Source organism: Callorhinus ursinus, unplaced genomic scaffold (assembly GCF_003265705.2).
Source record: "Callorhinus ursinus isolate GAN/ISIS: 27379988/994484 unplaced genomic scaffold, GSC_fseal_2.0 scaffold24, whole genome shotgun sequence".
In the NCBI taxonomy this organism is placed as follows: domain Eukaryota; kingdom Metazoa; phylum Chordata; class Mammalia; order Carnivora; family Otariidae; genus Callorhinus; species Callorhinus ursinus.
The window spans coordinates 3,580,792-3,603,282 of NW_027397086.1; the positions used below are offsets into that span (position 1 = coordinate 3,580,792).

The following is a 22,491-nucleotide window of genomic DNA, read 5'->3' on the forward strand; positions in this document are numbered from 1 at the left end:
GGCGCCCTACTTTCTCTACTTCCTTCTTTCATTCTTAAAGCCTCTGCAGGCCGGCTTTTGTTCCCCCTACTCCACTGAAATTATTCTCACTAAGGTCATCAGATATCATCCAGAGTGTCAGTTTCAGTGATTGATCTATTTTTGGGCCTTATCTCCATTGACCTGTTTGGGCCATTTAATACCTCTGACCACGGGCGCCTGGGTGGCTCAGTTGGTTAAGCGACTGCCTTCGGCTCAGGTCATGATCCTGGAGTCCCGGGATCGAGTCCCACATCGGGCTTCCTGCTCAGCGGGGAGTCTGCTTCTCCCTCTGACCCTCTTCCCTCTCGTGCTTTCTATCTCTCGTTCTCTCTCTCTCTCAAATAAATAAATAAAATCTTAAAAAAAAATAAAAAATATAATACCTCTGACCACTCTTCTCTTCCTGAAATATTTACCTTCCTTGGTCAAGTCAAGCGGGTCCAGTCTTAGTAGCTTCATTTGACAGCTAGGAAACCAAGGCCTGAAGAGGTACCCGGTCTATCAAAGAGGACATTTAATAAGTTCAACATACATACACCTCTGGGCTCTGCCTGACTCACGATCGACACTCAATAAGTGGTAGTTATGTGGGCCTTTAATTTCGATTTAACAAGCATTTTTTCTATATTCGATCTCATTTGTGCCTTCCAATTACCCAACCAAACTCTACCTCCGCAGATGGATATTTTTAAAAAATATTTTATTTATTTATTTGAGAGAGCGAGAATGAGAGAGAGAGAGAGAGAGAGAGAGCGCACATGAGGGGGGGAGGGTCAGAGGGAGACTCCCCGCTGAGCAGGGAGCCAGATGCGGGACTCGATCCCGGGACTCCAGGATCATGACATGAGCCGAAGGCTGTCGCTTAACCAACTGAGCCACCCAGGCGCCCCGCAGATGGATATTTTAAATCATTATTTTATCACGGCAGAGACTGAGGATCAGAGGGCGAGCACATGGACTCGGGGTGGCCGCCAACTGCGAGCACCCAACTTCTCAGCGGGCTCTGCAACTCCCAGGCCCCACAACTCGTCAGCCCGCCACGATCGCAGCCTCCTGTCCTCGCAGCCTCCCGTCTTCGCCTCCGCGTCTGGCCGCTCAGCGCCATCTTTGAACCTGGCACGGTGCTGTACTTCCGCCCTTACCTCCCCCAACCCAGGAGTAGCCGCGCATGCCCAAGCGTGCCCCTACTGGGATGAAGTATCCAAAACTGGCCAGGCTTGTCTCCTACTGACCGAAAATAATAATTTATCTCGTTCTCTCACGTCTTGGAGGAGGCGGTCTTGACCAATTCAAAAATGGTGGGGATAGCCTCACCTCCCCTGTCTTCCGCTTTGGAGGCGCAGGGGCGAAGGTCACGTCGGAGTGCGCAGGCGCGACAGGGCGGAGCTATCTCCATGGCAACCCGCGCGCAGCCCAGGCAGCTCGGCCGGGCGGGAAGTGCGGGAGCTGAGACGCTGGCGACAGGCGGGGCTGCGAGCGCCGAGGGGCCCGGGCGGCCTGGGCCGCTGCAGGACGAGACCCTGGGCGTGGCGTCTGTGCCCTCGCAGTGGAGGGGCGTCCAGGGCATCCGCCGGGAGACGGTGAGGGGCGATGCGGGCAGGAGGGCGAGGGTCCGCGCGCGGTGTCCGGGCTAAGTTCTGGCGTGCCACCGGGTTATTTTTGTATTTACACCCACAGACCGAACCCTTGCGGTATTCCGGTGCGTTTCCTCAGACTCTGAACAACGACATAAGGGGTTTTTCCTTAAGACTTCTGAAGATCCCGTGTTTTGAAGGATTTTATGTGAACCGCCGTTTTTAGGCATTTCCAACTAAATTTTCTTTAAAAAAAGACGATTGCATTTCAAGGTCGAAATACGCCGGTTTTCTAGGAGCGTAATCAAAAGCACACACAGAGAGGTTCTTTTGAGGAATTGAGGGGCAGGGCTCCTGGGCGCCAGGTCTTCTCCTCAGGGGTCTTTGCGCAGACTTTGAGGGCCTGCTGTGTGCCAAGAGCTCTTCCCTCCTGGAGCTGACGTGGGGCCGTTTGTAGGGCACAGCCAATAGGCAACCTATGTAATCAGTAAATTATGCTGTGTGTTCGTTAGGAGGTGAGTAGTGCCACCGAAGAAAGTAAAAGGAGGGTGAGGGTTTGGAGGGACTGGGTTGGAGAGTGAGGGGGTAGGTGGGCCTCATTGAGAAGGTGACATTAGAGGAGGGAGAGTGTTAGCCAAGTGGATTCCTGAGGTAGAGCAGCCAGGCAGGGCAAACTGCAAGTGCAAAGGCCCTGGGGTTGGAGCAGATCTTGTGTGTTTGAGGAGGCAGCCGCGCTGGGGAGGAATGAGAGAAAGGGAAATGGTCCCAGTTGAAGTCAGAGTGGGTGAGCAGAGGCAGGTCAAGTAGGGTCTTGCAGATCACTGTAAGGATGTTGGCTTTTCCTCGGTGAAGATGGGGGGAGCATTGTAGGGTGCTGCACATTTACCAGAAGAGAAAACTTAGCTTGCCACGGGAGTGGCCAAACCTGCAGAGCTTAGGTCCTCACCAACACCAGTGAGCTTTCCGTGAAGTCTTACTCCTGAAGACGGGTTTCTTGCCTCAGGTCAACAGTCTGCATGCAGGTCTCAGGCCAGGATTTGATGTGGCTTCAAAGCACTCCGCACTTAACCGTGCTGCCTAGAAACATTGTAGTGCAAAGCCAAGTGGATATTTATAAATAAGTTAAATTTAAGTTAAATCTCTCCATCCTTATCACAGGTAAACATATAATTCACATTAACTGGCCTTTAAGAACACTTGAAATAACTCTTGTTTGCCAAAGACCCAGATTCTAGAAGACTTTAGGTTGGATACCACGATTCAGTCTTTTTTTCTTCTTAGAGAATGAAATGGAGGCAGGTACATTTTCTTTCTTTCTTTTTTTTTTAATTTTCTTGTGACTATAGTTTTCACCTGTAGGATTTTTTTTTTTTTTTAAGATTTTATTTATTTGACAGAGAGAGACACAGCGAGAGAGGGAACACAAGCAGGGGGAAGTGGGAGAGGGAGAAGCAGACTTCCCGCCGAGCAGGGAGCCCGACGTGGGACCCGATCCTAGGACCATGGGATCATGACCTGAGACGAAGGCAGACGCTTAACGACTGAGCCACCCAGGCGCCCTTAACCTGTAGGATTCTAAGAACAAATTCAAACACTTGAGGTTTAAGAGCTTTCATCTGTGAGGGTGATTTCCTTGGACTAGCATCTCCTGTCTTATTGAAGGAGATTTTTGATTATGTTGTAAGAACGTTGCAGGGGTCGGAAGAAGGAGGTAAACTGCTTTTTCCAAATTAACTTTTTTCTCTTTATAGAAGTTAATGTGTCCAAAATGTAGAAAAAACCTGGCTGCACACACACAAAAACGGAAATAAAAATCACCCAATTCCGGGGTGCCTGGGTGGCTCAGTGGTTGGGTGTCTGCCTTCGGCTCAGGTCATGATCTCAGGGTCCTGGGATCGAGCCCCACATCGGACTCCCTGCTCCGCAGGAGACCTGCTTCTCCCTCTCCCACTTCCCCCTGCTTGTGTTCCCTCTCTCGCTGTGTCTCTCTCTGTCAAATAAATAAAATCTTAAAAAAAAAAAATCACCCAATTCCCCAGACATTTGGTTTGCACTTGTCACAACTGTGTTGTCTGTTTTTTAAAAAAAAAAAAATGGAATCACACTACACAACATTTTGTAGACCGCAACAAATTTCCACGTTAAAAATTTTTTTTTGTAATTTCATTTTATTTAACCATTCTCTTTTGGTGGGTTTTTAGGCAGTTTCCAATTTTTCTTTTTTTTTTTTAAAGATTTTATTTATTTATTTGAGAGAGAGAGAGAGAATGAGAGATAGAAAGCACGAGAGGGAAGAGGGTCAGAGGGAGAAGCAGACTCCCTGCTGAGCAGGGAGCCTGATGTGGGACTCGATCCCGGGACTCCAGGATCATGACCTGAGCCGAAGGCAGTCGCTTAACCAACTGAGCCACCCAGGCGCCCCTCCAATTTTTCTTTTATCAGTAAACCCCATGGTGAGGGATTTAGCTAACTTTTACTTATTTACTTAAAAAATTTTTAAGCTAATTTTTAAATACACTTCCTTAATTTTTTTTTTTAAGATTTTATTTATTTATTTGACAGCGAGAGAGGGAACACAAGCAGCGGGAGTGGGAGAGGAAGAAGCAGGCTTCCCGCGGAGCAGGGAGCCCGAGCGGGGCTCGATTCGGGTCATGACCTGAGCCGAAGGCAGACACTTAACGACTGAGCCACCCAGGCGCCCCTAAAAAAATTTTTTTTTAAAGATTTATTTATTTTAGAGAGAGGGTGGGAAGGAGAGGGAGAGAGACTCTCTAGCAGACTCCCCACTGGGTGCGGAGCCTGACCCCATGACCCTGAGATTATGACCTGAGTGGAAACCAAGAGTCAGACACTGAACCGACTAAGGCACCCAAGTGCCCCTTTTTAAATTTTTTTTTTAAGATTGTATTTTTTAAGTAATCTCTACCCCCAATGTGGGGCTCGAACTCACAAGCCAGGTGCCCCTTTTTTTGTTTTAATATTAATGGTCTTTGGCCTGACTTCTTGTCATATTCCAATCTGTTCACAGGGGGATAATGTCCTGGACTTTGGTCTGAGACCGGGGTGCACACACTCTTTAGGGCTTTGGGCCAGTCACATGATCTCTTCTTCTGCGAAGTGGGTCCTTGTGAGAATACTTCCTGAGGGGTTAAATGAGATTGTGGGTAAGAAAGCAGTTTGAAAGCCTAGAGCTGCTCAGGTGGATGGTATGGGAGTGTCAGGCAGCCATCTAGCTGCCTGAGATGGAGGGTATGTAATTATCCCTCTTTGCTCATCCGTTATTTCTCAAACTTGGCTGACACTGGAATGTCCTGGAGACTCTTGAAAAATATGGACGTCTGGGTCCTACATTCAGCGATTTCAGCTTAATTGGTATGTGGTGTGACGTGGGAATCCGATTTTATCAAAGCTTCCCAGGTCATTCATTATAATGGGTAGCAAAATTTGAGACCACCAATTGAATGCATCCTCCTTTCCAACAGCATTACCTTTCTGAAGCCCGATTCTGATCCTAGGAAAATGTGGGGTGTGTTTTTTTCCTTTTTTAAAAAAATTGTGGTGGGGCACCTGGCTGGCTCAGTGGTAGAGCATGTGAGTCTTGATCTCAGGGTCGTGGGTTCGAGCTCCATGTTGGGCATAGAGATTACTTAAAAATAAATAACATTGTGGCAGGAGACATAAAATAGAAATTTTACTGTTTTTAAGTGTACAGATGAATGGTGTCAAGTACATTCACAAAGTGCCAACAAGCATCACTATCTAGTTCCAGAACTTTTTCATTCATGGGATGCATTTTGGACATTCAGGTCCGTCTTCCTTGGACTGTGAGCTCCCAGAGGGCAGGGGAGTGAGTCTTGTGTACTTTTGTACCTCCCAAAGGCACCCAGGAAACACTGGATTGAATAATTTTCCTGTGTGCTGTTATCCCACACAGGGTACATCTCTTCTCTCCTGCTTTGAATTAAATTAGCTGCCTACCTGCGGGCTCTTCCTCCTTCCCTGACTGGCTGCTGCTTTGACGCCCTGGTGGCTTCTGTAGCCTATGTCACCCCCTGCTGGAAGGTGTTTTTTTTTTTTTTTTTAACCTGGGGCCTGGCCTCTTAATGATTTTCAAGGAGGATTCAGTCTGTGGTTCTCTACCTTTGAGTTTGCTAGACAGTGTCGATACTAGATTTTTTTTTTTTTCAAAGAGCATGAGAAGAGATTAAGAGGCTAAGACGACACCAAGATTAACTGTAGCTCCAAGGTGGTCTAGCACCTCGGCGGCTCCCAGCTTCTATGGAAATGTCTGCTGTTGTCCTCCGCACGTGGCTGGCTCCCGGCTTTCGTCATCCTTCGAATAGCTGTTTGTGGCTCTGATACAGTCAAGAGACAAGTTCATCTGAACAGGAGGTTGTGCCTTAATGTCGGTTCCAGGCTCAGTTACTCCACGCTCGTGGAGGTGTCCTGGGACTGTTGTCCATACTGCATCACGAAGCCCGCTCAGCTCAACTTTGCACCCAAGACATTCCCGCCGCACCTTGTCTGCTCATTAGTGGTGAATCGCGCCTCACACCTGGGTCAAATCGAGGTGGGGCTCGCACGTGGGCTTTGCAGCGAGCGCGAGTCGCGCATGGAGAGCCGCTGACCTAGGCCGGGGGCCTCTCTGCTGCCGTCACACCTGCCTTCTCAGGTGTGCAGGACCCGATGGGGAAGGAGGTGGAAGAAGGGAGGCCTTGGGGTGACAGCAACCTGAGGAAAAGGAGCCTCTGGGGAGGACGAGTGGAAGTGACGAGGTGACAGAGACAAGCCACTCCCCCCACACGTGCCCAGCAGCGTCCCCCGGGTGGGCTTGACAGCATTCCCCACCCTCTGGGGATGAGCCATGTGCTACCTGACCCCAGGTGAAGCCCCAGCCCCCAGAGTAGCAGAGACAGTTAGAAAGGGGAGGAATGTGAGCACGGTCTGTACTGGGGCAGGGGGGCGGGCGGGTAAAAGGTGATGGACCTCAGATGCTGTAGCCCTGGGAGGCACATAAACGGGTGGGGCCCACATGTGGGGTCTGAGTAACAGCCCCCCACACCTGCAGCATCAGCATCACTGGGGGCCTGTTAGCGCAGTACACTCAGGAACACCTCCAGGAGGTGGCAGCTTGTGTTTTAGCAAGCTTCCAGGTGATTCTGGGGCCTGCCCATTGAGAATGCAGGTCTAGAATGGTCTTTGAGGTCCCTTTCCACCCTGGAGTCAGATGTGCTGGCTCAGGCTGGTTGGGAGGGTGAAGTGAGAAGTGGTATGCTTCTGGTATTTGCTGGTGGTGGTTACTACCCAGGGGAGTAATGGGGACTGGGCCTCTCACTGCACATCATCCCAGACCTTCAAACACACATTCTTTCTATGGTGAGGTATTTCCTCGATTAGAGGACACACGTCCACCCCCAGCCTTTTCAACAGATCTTAAAATTCGGTGTGTCTCACAAATGAACTGTGTATTTAATACAGTTTCTCCCTGAAGAGCTACTCTTAAATAATTGGAAGGCTTTATAATCAATACATCCTAGAGTCAAGGAGATCTAGAATGTATATATTTTGTCTATCTTTTTTTTTTTAAATAAAGATTTTATTTATTTGACCGAGAGACACAGCGAGAGAGGGAACACAAGCAGGGGGAGTGGGAGAGGGAGAAGCAGGCTTCCCGCTGAGCAGGGAGCCCGATGCGGGGCTCGATCCCAGGACCCTGGGACCATGACCTGAGCTGAAGGCAGACGCTTAGCGACTGAGCCACCCAGGCGCCCCAATATCTTTTTTTTTTTTTCTTGAGAGGGAGAGAGGAGGTGGAAGGGCAGAGGGAGAGAGAGAATCTTAAGCAACGTCCACGCCTGGCACAGAACTAGATGGGGGGCTTGATTTCACAACCCTGAGATTATGACCTGAGATGAAATCAAGCGTCAGATGCTTAACCAACTGAGCCACCCAGGCGCCCCATATCTATCTCTACATCCAACGTGGGGCTTGAACTCATGACCCCAAGATCAAGAGTCGCGTGCTCTACTGACTGAGACAGCCAGGTACCCCTAGAATGTGTATTTTTAACATGAAAGTGACTATTCTACTCATGACTTTCAAGTTGGCCTGCCCCATATTGATATCCCCTGGATGGATTTCTCTAGCTGGCCAGTTTCTGAACGACTGAGTCACACATCAGCACAGTTACACTGACACTGGTCAGTCTTTGACCCTTAAGGTAGGGCAGAGCCCAGGATTCTGTCAGCACACCTCTTTGGGCCTGGGGTGGGGGCCGGTCACTGGACCCAGTGGGGCCATTTCCTCTGTCATTATGAGTGTTCCTGAAATTGATCGGCCAGTCCTAGATGCCAGCCAGAGACCCCTTATTTCAGAAGTGAGGCCTTGAGGGGTGGCAGTCTGGGGGTCAGGGAGCCTTCCTAGGGTTCATTGTGATAGCAAGTGACAGAAACCGGCCAGGCACTTCTCTTCAGGATGCAGGGGTCTCCTGGGCCTCTGCATGGAGGTGCAGCTGGCCCTGAGGAATCCAGGAGGCTTTGGGGGCTGTCTGCCTCTCAGCTCTGCTGTGGCTATGCATCCCCTGAGGCCTGTCTCTGCTTGTCTCCTGGTCACATTGTGGCAGTGGCTAAGTGTCGAGGCCCAGAGTTTCCAAGTTTCAGTTCCAGGCCTGTGCTGTTTAACTTGTGAAATCTTTGCCTTCGTCATGAGTTTCCCTGAGAGAGCTTGATTGGCCCAGCCTAGGTTAGTGTCTACTTCCTATCCAGTCAAAAGCTGCAGTCCTGGTGTTGGGGCCTGTTTTGTGGCTTGGGTAGGAGTCCTGACATTCTGGGTATCTGCAGGCTCTCTCTTGGGGCGGGAGAGCTGGCTCTCATCCTGGACTCTGCTCGCTGTCTCATTGCTTTCCTCTCCGCTGGAGGTCACCGGGGCTTCAGACTCCAGAGCATGGAGCCTGGTGATCTCGGTTTGGGAATTGTTTTGTGTGTGATTAAAGTCTGGCCCCAGCACCCCCCACTCCCCCCCACCCCGTTTCCCCTGCAGCACCTCTGCCTCCGAGGTGTGGGAGGCAGGCTGCAGACCAGCATCCCTAACACTCTCCTTCCTGGCCCTGCCGAGGCCTAGGAAGCAGGGATTCCATTCAGCCCTGACTTCTTCCCTGACATCTCAGATGGGAGCCTCAGCCCAGCCACACACTGCCTGGCACGGAAGGCACCAATGTATATGAGGTGGCCTTGAGCAATGGTGGTCCCTTCCCTTCTGGAGGTTTGGGGCTCCATCCCCAGACGATATGGGCTGGGTCAAGGTCAGACCCGATACTTGGATCTTGAACCATGGGAACCTACTTCAGTGTCCCAGAGGGAAAAGAGTAATGGTGGTTTCCTGCCAATTCACAGGAAAAAAAAGTTGCGGGTGCAATATCATTTTTTTTTTTAAGATTTTATTTATTTATTTGCCAGAGAGAGAGAGAGAGAGAGAGAGGGAGAGTACAAGCAGGGGGAGTGGCAGGCAGAGGGAGAAGCAGGCTCCTTGATGTGGGACTCGATCCCAGGACCCTGAGATCATGACCTGAGCCGAAGGCAGATGCTTAACCATCTGAGGCACCCAGTTGCCCCTAGGATCATTGGTTTTAAGTTTTTTTCTCCCTAAATTTTCCCTAGTGTTTTGACATTTGTTGTTTGCCTGAATAAACAAGCAGCAAACAAATATTAGTAGAGATAGCTGGAAAGGTGACAGCTCACTGCCTCTTGTGGACATTTTTGTTTTACATTAAGACACTGGGTTAACATTCTTTTTAAAGATTTTATTTATTAGAGAGAGAGAATGAGAGATAGAGAGCACGAGAGGGAAGAGGGTCAGAGGGAGAAGCAGACTCCCCGCCGAGCAGGGAGCCCAGTGTGGGGCTCGATCCCGGGACTCCAGGATCATGACCTGAGCCGAAGGCAGTCCCTTAACCAACTGAGCCACCCAGGCGCCCAGGGTTAACATTCTTTTAGAAACATATTTCTGCGGGGCGCCTGGGTGGCTCAGTCGTTAAGCGTCTGCCTTCGGCTCAGGTCATGATCCCAGGGTCCTGGGATCGGGCCCCGCATCGGGGTCCCCGCTCGGTGGGCTCCTCCCTCTCCCTCTCCCCCTGCTTGTGTTCCCTCTCTCGCTGTGTCTCTCTCTGTCAAATAAATAAATAAAATCTTTAAAAAAAAAAACAAAACATTTTTCTGCGTTCATCGGATGTGATCAATGGCCAGGTACGTTGGACTGTTTGGGTGAGAACACCATTGACTTAGACACAGTTTGGTGTCACAGGTCCGACTACCTGGATTCAGGCTCCACTGCGATCACTTCTGTGCTGTGTGACCTTGGGTGAGTTACTTCTCTGTGCCTCGGTTGCCAAGAGTAGTAATGCAAAGGTAGGATTTTCTTCATAGGGTGGTTGTGAGCATGAATAAGATACGGGTAGTGCTTTGGGGACAGTGCCTGAGTGAGCACTTAGTGACCGACACTCTTACCATCATCGTGGCTTCAGGAACTTCGATGATTTTCACCCACCGTCTCTTGGCCTGTGTACTTTCTTTCTTTTTTTTTTTTTTAAGAGTTTATTAATTTATTTGACAGAGACACAGAGAAGGACCACAAGCAGGGGGAGGGGGAGAGGGAGAAGCAGGCTTCCCGCCGAGCAGGGAGCCCGATGCGGGATTCGATTCCAGGACCCTGGGATCACGACCTGAGCCAAAGGCAGACGCCCAACGACTGAGCCACCGAGGCGCCCCAGCCTGTATACTTTCTGATCCCCGTGCCCATCCATGAATTCCTCAGTGTGCACAATCCACTGGTATTGGGGGACTCCTCCAGTGCTGTGGCTTCAGGTCACATCTCTGCTGGATGCTCTCCAGAGCCTCGTGCCTTTTGACCGCTTTCGGGACTCCTTGACGCCTCCATGTGGATGGTGGGGAGGCATCTCAGTCTGGAGGAGGCCCAACAGAACTACTTCTGTGTTCTCTTCTCCCAGAATCTGCCATCACATCCACTGGTTGTCACACCTGCTCTCTGCTCCTCACTTCTCCCTGAGCAGCCAGACAGGCATGGCCTTGCTTACGGCCACCCTGGGGCTCACACACAGAGAGAAAGTCCCGCTCGTCCTGGCTCTCAGACAGCTCCTGGCCTTGCCCTTGCTTGTGTGCCACCTTCCTCATGCTCTGCGGCCGGGCGCGCTGCCTGCTGTCCAGTCTCTGAGCGTGGGGCCTTTTCTACCGGCAGGTTTTGCTCTCGCCTCCCTGCCGCCCCCCCATCCCTGTCCAGGCCCCTCTCCTGTAGCTCTCTGCTTGTTCTTCACACCTCAGCTCAAGTGCCATTTCCCCAGAGGCCTCCCCAGCTCTTCTCTTCTCTCCCACACCTCTGCTGCTCTTAGCACATAGGTAGTCGATGGGTTTTCTTGTTTGTGTAGCCCCAACCCTGTGGAAGCTCCTTAGGCACAGGAATCTTGCACATTTTGTTTTCTCCTGTATCTGTAGTACCCAGACAGTGCCTGGCAAGTGGATGCTCAGTAAATAATGTGTGTGTAGCATAATGGAGATGTATATAAATAACATGTGGTATGTATAATATGTGTTACGTCAGTATACGCGTGTACATGACAGGTGGTGGGTGTGATGCGTGTTACATCAGCACACGCATGTACATGACAGGTGGGTGTGACACGTGTTACGTCAGCACACGCGTGTACGTGAGAGGTGGGTGTGACGCGTGTTACGTCAGCACACGCGTGTACGTGAGAGGTGGGTGTGACGCGTGTTACGTCAGCACGCGGGTACATAACATCGTGTCACAGATATATATATACACTATAACTATAACTATAACTATATATATATATATATATGAATGAGCTTGTGCCGTGTGCCAAATACCATGCAAAGTGCTGGGGATATAAAGAAAGATCAGAGTTCTGAAGCTGCAGGAACTCACAGTTTAATGGGAGGTAGATAAGCAAGGAGCATTTTGTGGAATGTGAAGGGGAACAGGGGGATAGCTATTTCATGTTCTAGCAAGAGCTGCCCCTGTGTGGGGCCAGCTCCCTTCCCTCAGGCTTACTAGTGCTGGCCTGGTGCCCAGTGCTGTCCCCCCAAGCCTGAGTAGGGGGCACAGGGGTCTGGGCCTTGTCATTGCCCTGTGAGTTCAGGTTCCTGGTGAGGGGCCGTGTGAGCAGGGCCTCTTGTAAGACGCTGTGTGGTAGAGGGCCCCTCACCTGGTAAATGGTGAGTCATGTCCGTATAAGAAAGAGGCTGATCTATTGTCTGTCCCTGTGCCCAGCTAAACAGGGGACAAGGGATTGGAGGCAAATGGCAGGGTGGAGAAAAGGGGCAGCTGGGGAGAAGCCTGCCTTCTACCAACTAGCTCATCACAGACACACTTGCTTCCTTTGATCACGGGGGCAGTTTGGAAGGTGCCTGCCAAGGCGGGGAGATGCTGTGGGGCATTCTGCTGGGGCTAGGTTTGAGGTGTTTCCATGTGCTGGCTTTGGTGACCACCACTGGCTTTAATATGACATGATTCTTATTATTGTCAGTATCTTCAAAAGGGCACTCCTAAAAAAAAAAAAAAAATTTCCTGCATCCCCTCCAAATAGTGTCATAATGTCACCAAAAGTCCTGGGTCAGGCTCTTATTGGGGCATGTTGGCTGCCCCTGGACCTCTCACTGTGACCCAGGGCGCATAGGAAGGTTGAGGGGTCATCTCCACCCATGGCACATGGATCGGGCTTGTCCTTTGGAAGATGGGCCGGTTACAGGAGGAAAGGGACAGACTGGGGCAGCTAGGGTGACGGGAGGCCCAGAGGCCTGAGGGTAAGTGGCAGCATGGGAGGGGAGTGCGCAGGCAGGTGAGGCTGGGTGGTGACCGCTGGGTTGTGATCTTCTGCAGAAAAGTTGCCAGACAGCAAGCATTGCCACCGCTGAGAAGGCTGCCCAGACCCGGAAGCATGTGGATGCCGAGGTGCAGACGGAGGCCCCAGTGCCGGTCAGCGCGCCGTCCGTGTCCTCGTACGATGACCCCCGGCTCGCAGCCTTTCTCCGGAGGGTGGAGGCCATGGTTATTCGAGAGCTGAACAAGAACTGGCAGAGTCACGCTTTTGATGGCTTCGAGGTGAACTGGACCGAGCAGCAGCCGACGGTAGGGAACGGGCCCGTACGGCCTGGGACGCCCCCCTCCTCTGCCGCAGCTTGAGCCTTGGCCCCGTTTTCAGTCCTTCCTTTACACTGCCCGGATGCTGATAATAGCGATAATAGTAACAGCATTCAAGAGCTCCAATGGTCTGCCAGGTGTATAGTTTTTTTTTGTTTTAAAGATTTTATTTATTTGACAGAAAGAGACACAGCGAGAGAGGGAACACAAGCAGGGGGAGTGGGAGAGGGAGAAGCAGGCTTCCCGCGGAGCAGGGAGCCCGATGCGGGGCTCGATCCCAGGACTCTGGGATCGTGACCTGAGCTGAAGGCAGGTGCTTAACAACTGAGCCATCGAGGCGCCCCTGCCAGGTGTATAGTTTTATAAGAGTAAATTATCGAGGGGAATATCCATTTACAGCTGGGAAGTACTGGGAGGTACAGGTGGGAGACTCCGAGCTGAAGTGACTTTTCCAGGATCACACAGAGCTAGTCAGCAGTAGAGGCAAGGTTTGAACCCGGGGAGTCGGACTCTGGACCGAATTCTCTCCACCGCTGACTGTGTCTCCCCAGGCAGCACGCGGTGAGGATTCTCTGTGCATGACTTCATGAGGCAGCACTAGGATGATTGCCATTTTATACAGGAGGCCCAGAGAGGCTAAGTGACTTGTCCATGGTCACACAGCTGTCACGGGCCAAGCTGGGATGTGAGCCCGGTTTGGTTTCACTACCACGCTCTCGTGACTTCAGTGTCGCCAAGGCTCAGTTCAGAGCTGTCACCCTGTATATTCAGGTGTCCAGCTACACAGACAACCCAGGCTTTGAGATGAGGGAGCCTCTGAATGAATGGGGGACTCTTGGTTTGGCTCCATGCTGGGCCTCAGCCTCCGCTGTGGACAGACTGCTGGCTCAGTGCTGCATGCCCTCAACCGACCGACTGACCGCAGAGCCTTGGAGTTCTGGGCCAAACTTTTTTTTTTAATATATGGTTTTAAATTTTTTATTTATTTGAGAGAGAGAACACAAGAGGGGGTAGTGGTCAGAGGGAGGAGCAGACTCCCTGCTGAGCAGGGAGCCCGATGCGGGACTCGATCCCGGGACTCTGGGATCATGACCTGAGCCGAAGGCAGTTGCTTAACCAACTGAGCCACCCAGGCGCCTTTGGCCAAACTTTTTTTCATATATTCTTTCTTCCTCGGGAAACAGATGAGTAACTATGTATTCAGAAGTCATAAGCCCTGCTCTAGCCCCTCTTCCTCCTCCTCTGCCTGCTTCCCACCAAGTCACTGGAAGGCATGGGAGAGTCGATTGGTTTGAGGGAAATCCTCAAAATCACTCTGAAGAGCAGTTGCCGAGGCCACACCACGTGGGCAGGCCCCAAATGTTTGTAAAGCCGCGCACAGGAAGGGCTTGGCGAACAGTAAGAGCTCAGCGCGTTCTTCTCTCCTTGCCATTGCCGATCCCCCACCGCCTCCATTTTACAGTTGCATTTAGAGAGGTTAAGCTTTTCTTTATTAGTAGTGCTTTCCCCCATTTCTATGGAATAATTTGGTCCAAGTGTGTATTACTCTCTCTCCCTTTACGAAATATCTGTTTTCTGACTACAGAAACAATACGTGTTCATTATAACAAATCTGGGCATTACAGAAACACAGGGCGTACACTGTGTAGACAGGGGGAGGGAAAACCTGTTCCTGGGCCTTTAGCTCCTCCCTGTGCTACACTCACACACAGCATTGTTACTAGTGTTGTCATAAAGAACATTTTTTTTTTTTAAAGATTTTATTTATTTATTTGACAGAGGGAGACACAGTGAGAGAGGGAACACAAGCAGTGGGAGTGAGTGAGGGAGAAGCAGGCTTCCTGCTGAGCAGGGAGCCCGATGCGGGGCTCGATCCCAGGACCCTGGGATCATGACCTGAGCCGAAGGCAGATGCCCAATGACTGAGCCACCCAGGAGCCCCAACATTTTTTTTTTTTAAGGATCTTATTTACTACTTATTTGACAGAGCACAAGCAGGGGGAGTGGCAGAGGGAGAGAGGGAGAAGCAGACTCCCCGCTGAGGAGGGAGCCCGATGCGGGGCTCGATCCTGGGACCCTGGGATCATGACCTGAGCTGAAGGCAGACGCTTAACTGACTGAGTCACCCAGGTGCGCTCCCCCCAACCCCGAACATTTTAAACAAAAAATGGAAAGCACCGTACATTTTCTTTATGACTTTTCTCACTTTGCTAGAGCTTTCCATGTCAGTTCCTATAAAGGTGCCCCAGGCTGTGTCCCACCGCACAGACATGCCATCCTTTATCTGAGTCCCCTGTGGGACTCAGGTCTCCTCCGGAAACGAGTGCACAGGCGGGGGATCGGGCCGCACGCTCTGAGCGGCAGCATGGTGCGCCGTCCCGAAGGCCGCGTCTTAGCGGTTCCCAGAAGGCCGGGCAGAGAACTTTCCGAGTTTGCTGTTATGTTAACAGTGTCAGCAAATCTCTCTCTGCCTCAGTTCTTCTTTTGCATCAGTTTTTTGTTGATTTCCTCATAGTGGAATTATTATTTTGGCTGATGTGGGGTTTTTCTGTCTCTCCTGCCGTCAAGGTGTTGGCCTTGACATTTCATCGCTATCCTTGGCACTGCTGTAGCAGCTCCGGAAAGGCTGGGATGCTGCTCTCAGAGAGAAACCCTGATTTCAGATTTCCAAAAACAATGTGACAACCTTGGGGAACACTTAGAAATCGGAGATAAGAGACAGGGGCTCCCACCGGAACTTCTGATCTCCTCGCTCTGTTGTTTCCTTCCTCTGGTTTTGCACATGTGTGTGGACAGCTGTGCATCACTGTGACCGATGTCCGGGTCTTCTCTGGTCGGGAGCAAAGCCCATTCTGTGCTGTCAGGTGGCTACAGAGACTTCACGCTTGTCCTTTTAAAACCACCGAATGGGGGCGCCCTGGGTGGCTCAGATGGTTAAGCGTCTGCCTTCGGCTCAGGTCATGATCCCAGGGTCCTTGGATCGAGTCCCGCATGGGGCTCCCTGCTCCGTGGGAAGCCTGCCTCTCCCTCTGCCTCTATCTCTCTGTCTCTCATGAATAAATAAGTAAAATCTTTAAAAAAATAAAATAAAATAAAACCACCGAATGTTTCATCCACACACTGTATTTTTTGTGCCAGGTCTGTCAAGGTGTGTTCTCCCTGCAGGTCTGTTCACCCTTTGTGCTGTTCTGGGCCCACCATGGTGTGGAGACGGTGTGGAGCTGCCCCGTCGTCCCCAGCTTCTCCCACTTTGCAGTTTGTAGTCTTATCTTCAGATTTTCAATCGTACTGGTTGCTGCAGTTATGACAATTAATATATATGGTTTATTTCTAAATGTAAACTTCGGTTGAATGTGACATAAAAACATGCACAAACTGCCACTTAAGGCCTGTGGCTTTTCGAAGTGAAAACACTCATGGAACCAGAACCCAGATCAGGAAACCGAATGTGGTGAGACCCCAGAGGTTTCCTTGAGTTCCCTCCACCTCCTACCCCACTGTATAGCTTTTCTTTTCTTCTTCTTCTTCTTTTTTTTTAGTTTATTTATTTTTAAGTAATCTCTACACCCAACATGGGGCTTGAACTTATGAGCCTGAAATTAAGAGTTGCATGCTCTGCTGTCTGAGCCAGCCAGGCGCCCCTATACGTTTTGGTTTTAAATAACAGATTTATCGAAATACCATTCACATCCCATATAATTCACCCATTTAAAGTGTACAGTTCAAGGGCACCTGGGTGGCTCAGATGGTTAAGCCTCTGCCTTTGGCTTAGGTCGTGATCTTGGGGTCCTGGGATCGGGCTCCATGTCAGGATCCCTGCTCATTGGGGAATCTGCTTCTCCTTCTCCCTCTGCCCCTCCCCCTCGCTCGTGCACTCTCTCTCAAATACAAATAAAAAATACTAAAAAAAAAGTGTGTAGGGGCGCCTGGGTGGCTCATTCTGTTAAGCGTCTGCCTTCGGCTCAGGTCGTGATCCCAGGGTCCTGGGATCGAGCCCTTCATCAGGCTCCCTGCTTCTCCCTCTGCTTCTGCTCCTTGCCCTGCTTGTGTTCTCTCTGTCAAATAAATAGATAAAATCTTAAAATGTATAGTTCAGTACGTTTTTATGTTCCCGGAGTTGTACGACACTGGCACAACTTGAGAACATTTTCATTACCCCCACAAGAAACCCCACGCCCACCAGCAGTCACTCTTCATTTCCCCCCCGGTCCCGGGCAGCTACTCTTCTTTCTGTTTCTCTGCGTCGTCTCTCGTGGACATTTCACATAGATGGAATCCTCTGTGGAGGGGCCTCGGTGGCTGGCTTCTCCCACGTGGCCGAGTGTCCGCGAGGCCGGCTATGGCACACGCCGTCACTGTTGTCCTTCCTGTGGCTGGGCAGTCCTTCCCGCACTGGGGGGGTCAACTGGCGGGCGTCTTGGCTGTTAGGAATAATGCTGTGAATATCTCTGTACAAGTTTTTGGATACACCTGTGTTTTCAGTTCTCTGGGTGTGGACCTAGGAGTGGACCTGCTGGGTCATAGGGTGCCTCTGTTTGACCTTTGGAAGAACCACCAGATTGTTTCCCCATGGCGGCCGTGCCATTCTGTGCTCTTGCCAGTGGCGTGTGAGGGTTCCCACCATACGGCTTTTTACATGTTTTAGGTTCTTTCCATTGGATAGTTTCTTTCTATGGGGTCGTGGGGAGGTCAGGGGGTATGCAGCTTTTCACAGGAGTTTTGATCTGTGCTGCAAATCCTGTCCCAGAAACCTTGGGCTGATCGCTCATGGTGGCCTGCACGGCCAGCATTCTCATGTGCTGCGCCAGCCTGCTCTGGGTTGAGAAGATGCCAGGCCTTTACCTGTAAAGCCCTGTGGCACTGAGCATAGTCACATTGTACAGCTATCAACTGCCATCCAGTTCCAGAAGCCAAAGCTTTTTTTTTTTTTTCCTGAGGTGGGGTGAGGGGCAGAGGGAGAGGGAGAATCTTAAGCAGGCTCCACTCAGTGCAGAGCCTGACATGAGGCTCAGTCTCACAAGCCTGAGATCATGACCTGAGCCAAAACCAAGAGTTGGACACTTAACCGACTATGCCACTCAGGCGCCCCAGAAGCCAAAACTTTTGAAATGATGTGTAGAACTGGGTCTAACTCTGATCCAGAACCTCCATCTGTCTCAGTTTGGGAGATCCTTTCTTCTGTTTTTGTTTTTGTTTTTTTTTTAAAGATTTTATTTATTTATTTGACAGAGACACAGCAAGAGCAGGAACCCAAGCAGGGGGAGTGGGAGAGGGAGAAGCAGGCTTCCCGCCGAGTAGGGAGCCCGATGCGGGACTCGATCTCGGGACCCTGGGATCATGACCTGAGCAGAAAGCAGACGCTTAACAACTGAGCCACCCAGGCGCCCCTGTTTTTGTTTTTGTTTTTTTTTTAAAGATTTTATTTATTTGACAGAGAGAGACCCAGCGAGAGAGGGAACACAAGCAGGGGGAGTGGGAGAGGGAGAAGCAGGCTTCCCGCCGAGCAGGGAGCCGGACGCGGGGCTCGATTCCGGGACCCTGGGATCGTGACCTGAGCCGAAGGCAGACTCTTAACAACTGAGCCACCCAGGCGCCCCTCTTCTGGGTTTTTGGAAGTATCCTCTGAGGAGTGGTGTTTGGATGAAGCCTCCACGTTTCCCTCCAGGACCTGGCAGTGGACCTGGATGGCTTGGGAGGTCCAAGCCTTTGTGTGGTTTTGTTTAGGTGGCTATAAGGTCACTTGTTGGGTGGCTCTGGGCTAAGGGTTGGGGATGGTCTGTCTCTTGCAGGTGACCTGTCTGCACACCCTGGGCTACCCCCCAGCCCAAGGGCAGGGTCTGCATGTGACCAGTGTCTCCTGGAACACCACTGGGTCTGTGGTGGCCTGTGCCTATGGCCGGTGAGTGGCAGCCACAGTGGCTGCAGGGCACTGGGAGGCCCTCAGACCCCGGTCTAAGCCTCTTTTTCCCTGTGTGGTGCAGGGTTGGCTTGGAGCTTGGCTATTCTGGGAGTCTTTTCATTCTCAAGGCTGCCTGGGCACCAGGTTGGCTGGAAAGAGCAGAGGAGGGAGGGCTGAGAGCTCAGGAGTCCCGGTGCCCACCTGTCCGCACAGGGCAGTGAGCCTGGGCCTGCTGCCTCTGCTCCACGAGCTGTCTGCTGCGGCCGCGGTTCCCCTCCCTGCCATCGTGTGGACCCTTCGTTGGTTCCGGGAGCCCTTTTCTAGAGGTCACGTCCTCGGGGTGCCATGGAGACACCCGTGCCACTTCAGTACCCAGGACCGTCTGGGTGTGACGGGGAAGCGGTGGGTCAGGTGATAGGAGCAAGGTGAGGAGGACCCAGCCTCGTCCCTGTGCAGGCTGGACGACGGGGACTGGAGCACACTCAAGTCCTTCGTGTGTGCCTGGAACCTGGACAGGCGAGGCTTGAAGCCCTGGCAGCCGTCGGTGGTGGTGGAGGTGCCCAGCGCCGTCATGAGCCTGGCTTTCCACCCCACGCAGCCGTCCCACGTTGCAGGTGAGTCTTCGGCCTGCCTCGCGTCTGCCTCCCCCCACCCTGCAGAGGGCGGCCGGAGGTGAGCTGTCCACTGGGCCCTCAGCCCCCGGGGCACAGCCGGGGCAGGTCTGCTGCGAGGGAGGAGAGACTGGGCGGCCCTGATCCCTGGGCTCAGGTGAGGATGCCGAGGATGCCCGGTATGGAGCTTGGAGGAGGAGGAAGCGGGTCTTCGCTGAGTCTTGTCCGGGTGTGGGCCATGGAAGGGCACGGCCTGGTCAGGACCAGAGGAGGGTGACGAGGGCACCCGTGGGGAGCTGTCAGCGGTGATAGGAGCCCCGTGTGTTGGGAAAGGGGGGTTGTGCTGCGGGGAGTGGCAGGGCGCCGGGCTGTGGAGATCAGCCTGGCAGCGGGAGAAGCTTCCTGGGGTGTGGGGGTTGTGCAGAGGGCCAGGACTTTGACTCCGCCAGGTGGTTTTGGGGAAGTGGCTCCACATTCTGGCTCCGTGGGTGCAAAGGGCTGGTACTTGGCCAGGAAGCCAGGGTGCTGGGTGAGTCGGCTCCTGCCCGGGCCCGCTTGGTCCTACAGGTGGGCTGTACAGTGGCGAGGTGCTCGTGTGGGACATGAGCCATCCCGAGGACCCGCTGCTCTGGCGAACGGGCCTGACAGACGACACACACACAGACCCCGTGTACCAGGTCAGAGCAGTGGGCTGTTGGTTGGGTCGGGGAGTCACCGTCCCCTTCTGCCTGAGCAGGGCTGGGCTGGGCGGGGCTGTCACAGGCCTGCTCCTGGAGACCAAGCAGGAGAGAGGGCGCCCACTCGGCCTAGCCATGGCAGAAGGTCGCCAGGGAGTTGGCAGTTGGACAGCTGCCTTCAGCGTTCTCAGAGCTCCCAGGGCATGAGTCACCTCCCGCCCCCGGCAGGAGCCCCCCTCAGCTGCCCCACCCCCCACCCCCCCAAGCTGCCACAAGAGGCTCCCAGCTGTTCCGGCCTGCCCGGGCTCAGGGACGGAGCTCAGAACCCTTGGCACTGCCCCCTGGTGTGTGAGGTGGCTCTGGGCCTCCCCCAGAATTCTCCCTCTCGCTTTCCTAGAAGGGGTGGAGGGAGGACAGAGGGTGACTGTTGGTCTTGCTGGGAGGTGGAGGCAGTCTGGGGAGCGAGCAGTGCTTCCCTGACCTTGGTCCCGCATCCCGGTGCCCCAGGTGGTTTGGCTGCCCGAGCCCCGGCACGGCCACCGATTCCAGGTGCTGAGCGTGGCCACGGACGGGAGGGTGCTGCTCTGGCAGGGCGTCGGCGCGGGCCGGCTGCAGCTGACGGAGGGCTTCGCCCTGGTCGTGCAGCAGCTCCCGAGGAACACCAAGCTGAAGAAGGTACTTGGGGCCCCCGTAGGACCTCCATGAGGAGCCCTGGGTGGGAGGGGGCAGGCGGCACGGGCACCCGTGCTACCAGCGGAGGACCTGCCGCTTGACCTCCTTGGGCCACGGCGCCCACTTGAAGGACCAGGCTCCTTTGGGACACTGTGGGACCAGATTCCCTTGGCTCTGCCCCGCCGTTCATCTCTCCACAGCCTCCCCGGGGAGAGACCGCGGTGGGTGCCACGGCCGTGGCCTTCTCCAGCTTTGACCCCAGCCTTTTTGTTCTGGGCACGGAAGGCGGCTTCCCACTCCAGTGCTCGCTGGCAGTGGAAGAGGCCGCCCTCACCCGGACGCCTAGCTCTGTGCCCCTGCGGGCCCCAGCACAGCTGACCTTCTCTCCCCACGGCGGCCCCATCTACTCCGTGAGCTGTTCCCCCTTCCACAGGTAGAGAAGGCCCCAGCGCCCCGGCACAGAGAGGGCGAGGGGGTCCCACAGAACCGCGGGAAGGGCCTGCCGTCTGTCGTGGGCCCAGGTCTTCCCCCCACGGGAGCCCTTGTGCCCAGAGCGCTGGTGGTTGGGTCCAGGGCATCGGCCCCTCGCTCCCTAAGGGGATCCCTGGTTTGGGGGGGGGGGGTCCAGGAAGGCCCAGTGGGCCAGGACACCCAGCACTGCCTCCCTGCATCCTGTCTAGGAATCTCTTCCTGAGCGCGGGGACCGATGGCCACATCCACCTGTACTCCCTGTTGCAGGCCCAGCCCCTGGCCTCCCTGCGGCTGTCCCACAAGTACCTGTTTGCTGTGCGCTGGTCCCCAGTGCGCCCCTCGGTGTTTGCAGCCGCTTCGGGGGAAGGTAGGAGGGGGGACAGCAGACTCCCACTCGCCCACGCCGCACGGGCGCAGCACAGAGCTGGGCCTCTGAGCTGGGGAGACGGCGCGTGGCGGGAGGGGTGCCGCTCCAGGCGGTGGCCTTGTTTTGTGCCGTGGCCTGTCCAGGCTCTTGCCCCCACGAGTCTCTCCCCCTTGCAGGTGATGTGCAGCTGTTTGATCTCCAGAAAAGCTCCCAGAAACCCACAGTTTCAATCAAGCAGACCCAGGATGCAAGCCCGGTCTACTGTCTGGAATTTAATCGGCAGCAGACTCAGCTCCTGGCTGCTGGTGACGCCAAGGGCACAGTAAAGGTGTGGCAGCTGAGCACCGAGTTCACGGAACAAGGGCCCCGGGAGTCCAAGGACTTGGCACGGCTGGCAGCCGAGGTGGCCACCTGAGGACAGGGAAGCGCCAGCGGGGGCTCTGTGGGTGGGGGCGGAATGTCCCCAAGTCTGGGGCAGGCGGGGTGAGGCCACACCTGTGCCGAGCTGTGGCTCTCTCACGGAAGCTGAATGAACGCAACACAAGCGTCTGGGGGAGTGTCATTTATTTGTCTTTTACATGAAAACAAAATGAAGTGGGGAGAACAGGAAAGGAGCAGCCAGCTGCTTCGATTTCTCGAGCCGGAATGGGGCCGCTGGCTTCACAACAGGAATCCAGGTCCCCACAGCGACAGGGCGGGTGCCACTGGACCGGGAGCGGCTTAGTGAAGCATCCTTTCTACTAAAGTCTTATCCCCAAGCCAAGCGGACACAAGCTTACAGTGGAGAGTGACACTGGAGTACGTGGGCACACAGAGGAGGCGACATGCAGCAAGGCCACAGCAGGGCAAGCAGCGTGGGCCAGGCAAGGCGGGGGGGGCGGGCGGGATCAGTTCACGAAGAGCGAGCGGGTGAACTCCACGTAGTCGAAGGCGGTGGGGAGTTCGCGGCCCTTGCCGTCCACGTAGGGCTTCATGTGGGAGACGCAGTAGTCAGCTTGTTCCCGAGTCAGGTTCTGGAGGGAAGAGG

The 22,491-nt window shown here is 53.5% G+C and overlaps 2 protein-coding genes across 15 annotated transcripts in view; one reads left to right on the top strand and one right to left on the bottom strand.

Moving 5' to 3' along the window:
* The first annotated feature begins 1,400 nt into the window (after positions 1-1,400).
* Positions 1,401-22,013, top strand: DYNC2I2 (dynein 2 intermediate chain 2). Of its 2 annotated transcripts, none has more exons than XM_025888401.2 (9): positions 1,401-1,601; positions 12,507-12,755; positions 18,557-18,666; positions 19,123-19,280; positions 19,845-19,954; positions 20,462-20,629; positions 20,827-21,059; positions 21,307-21,464; positions 21,641-22,013. In XM_025888401.2, the coding sequence occupies exons 1-9, from the start codon at positions 1,416-1,418 to the stop codon at positions 21,877-21,879; spliced, it is 1,611 nt and encodes a 536-aa protein (XP_025744186.1). In that variant the 5' UTR covers positions 1,401-1,415; the 3' UTR covers positions 21,880-22,013. The 2 variants fall into 2 exon arrangements, with proteins under 2 accessions (XP_025744186.1, XP_073761762.1); XM_073905661.1 differs by having other exon boundaries at positions 21,365-21,464.
* Positions 22,012-22,491, bottom strand: part of SPTAN1 (spectrin alpha, non-erythrocytic 1) — a 61,014-nt gene continuing 60,534 nt past the window's right edge. For all 13 annotated transcript variants that reach the window (XM_073905660.1, XM_025888400.2, XM_073905657.1 and 10 more), the window contains one exon: positions 22,012-22,477. In XM_073905660.1, coding sequence (XP_073761761.1) covers positions 22,352-22,477 — 126 coding nt within the window. In that variant the 3' untranslated portion in view covers positions 22,012-22,351. The remainder of the gene's footprint in view (positions 22,478-22,491) is intronic.

Coding starts and splice junctions, on each gene's coding strand:
- DYNC2I2 (XM_025888401.2), top strand. CDS start 1,416: ATGGCAACCCGCGCGCAGCCCAGGCAGCTCGGCCGGGCGGGAAGTGCG. Junction 21,060..21,306: donor AGCTGTTCCCCCTTCCACAG/GTAGAGAAGGCC, acceptor CATCCTGTCTAG/GAATCTCTTCCTGAGCGCGG. Junction 21,465..21,640: donor TGCAGCCGCTTCGGGGGAAG/GTAGGAGGGGGG, acceptor TCCCCCTTGCAG/GTGATGTGCAGCTGTTTGAT.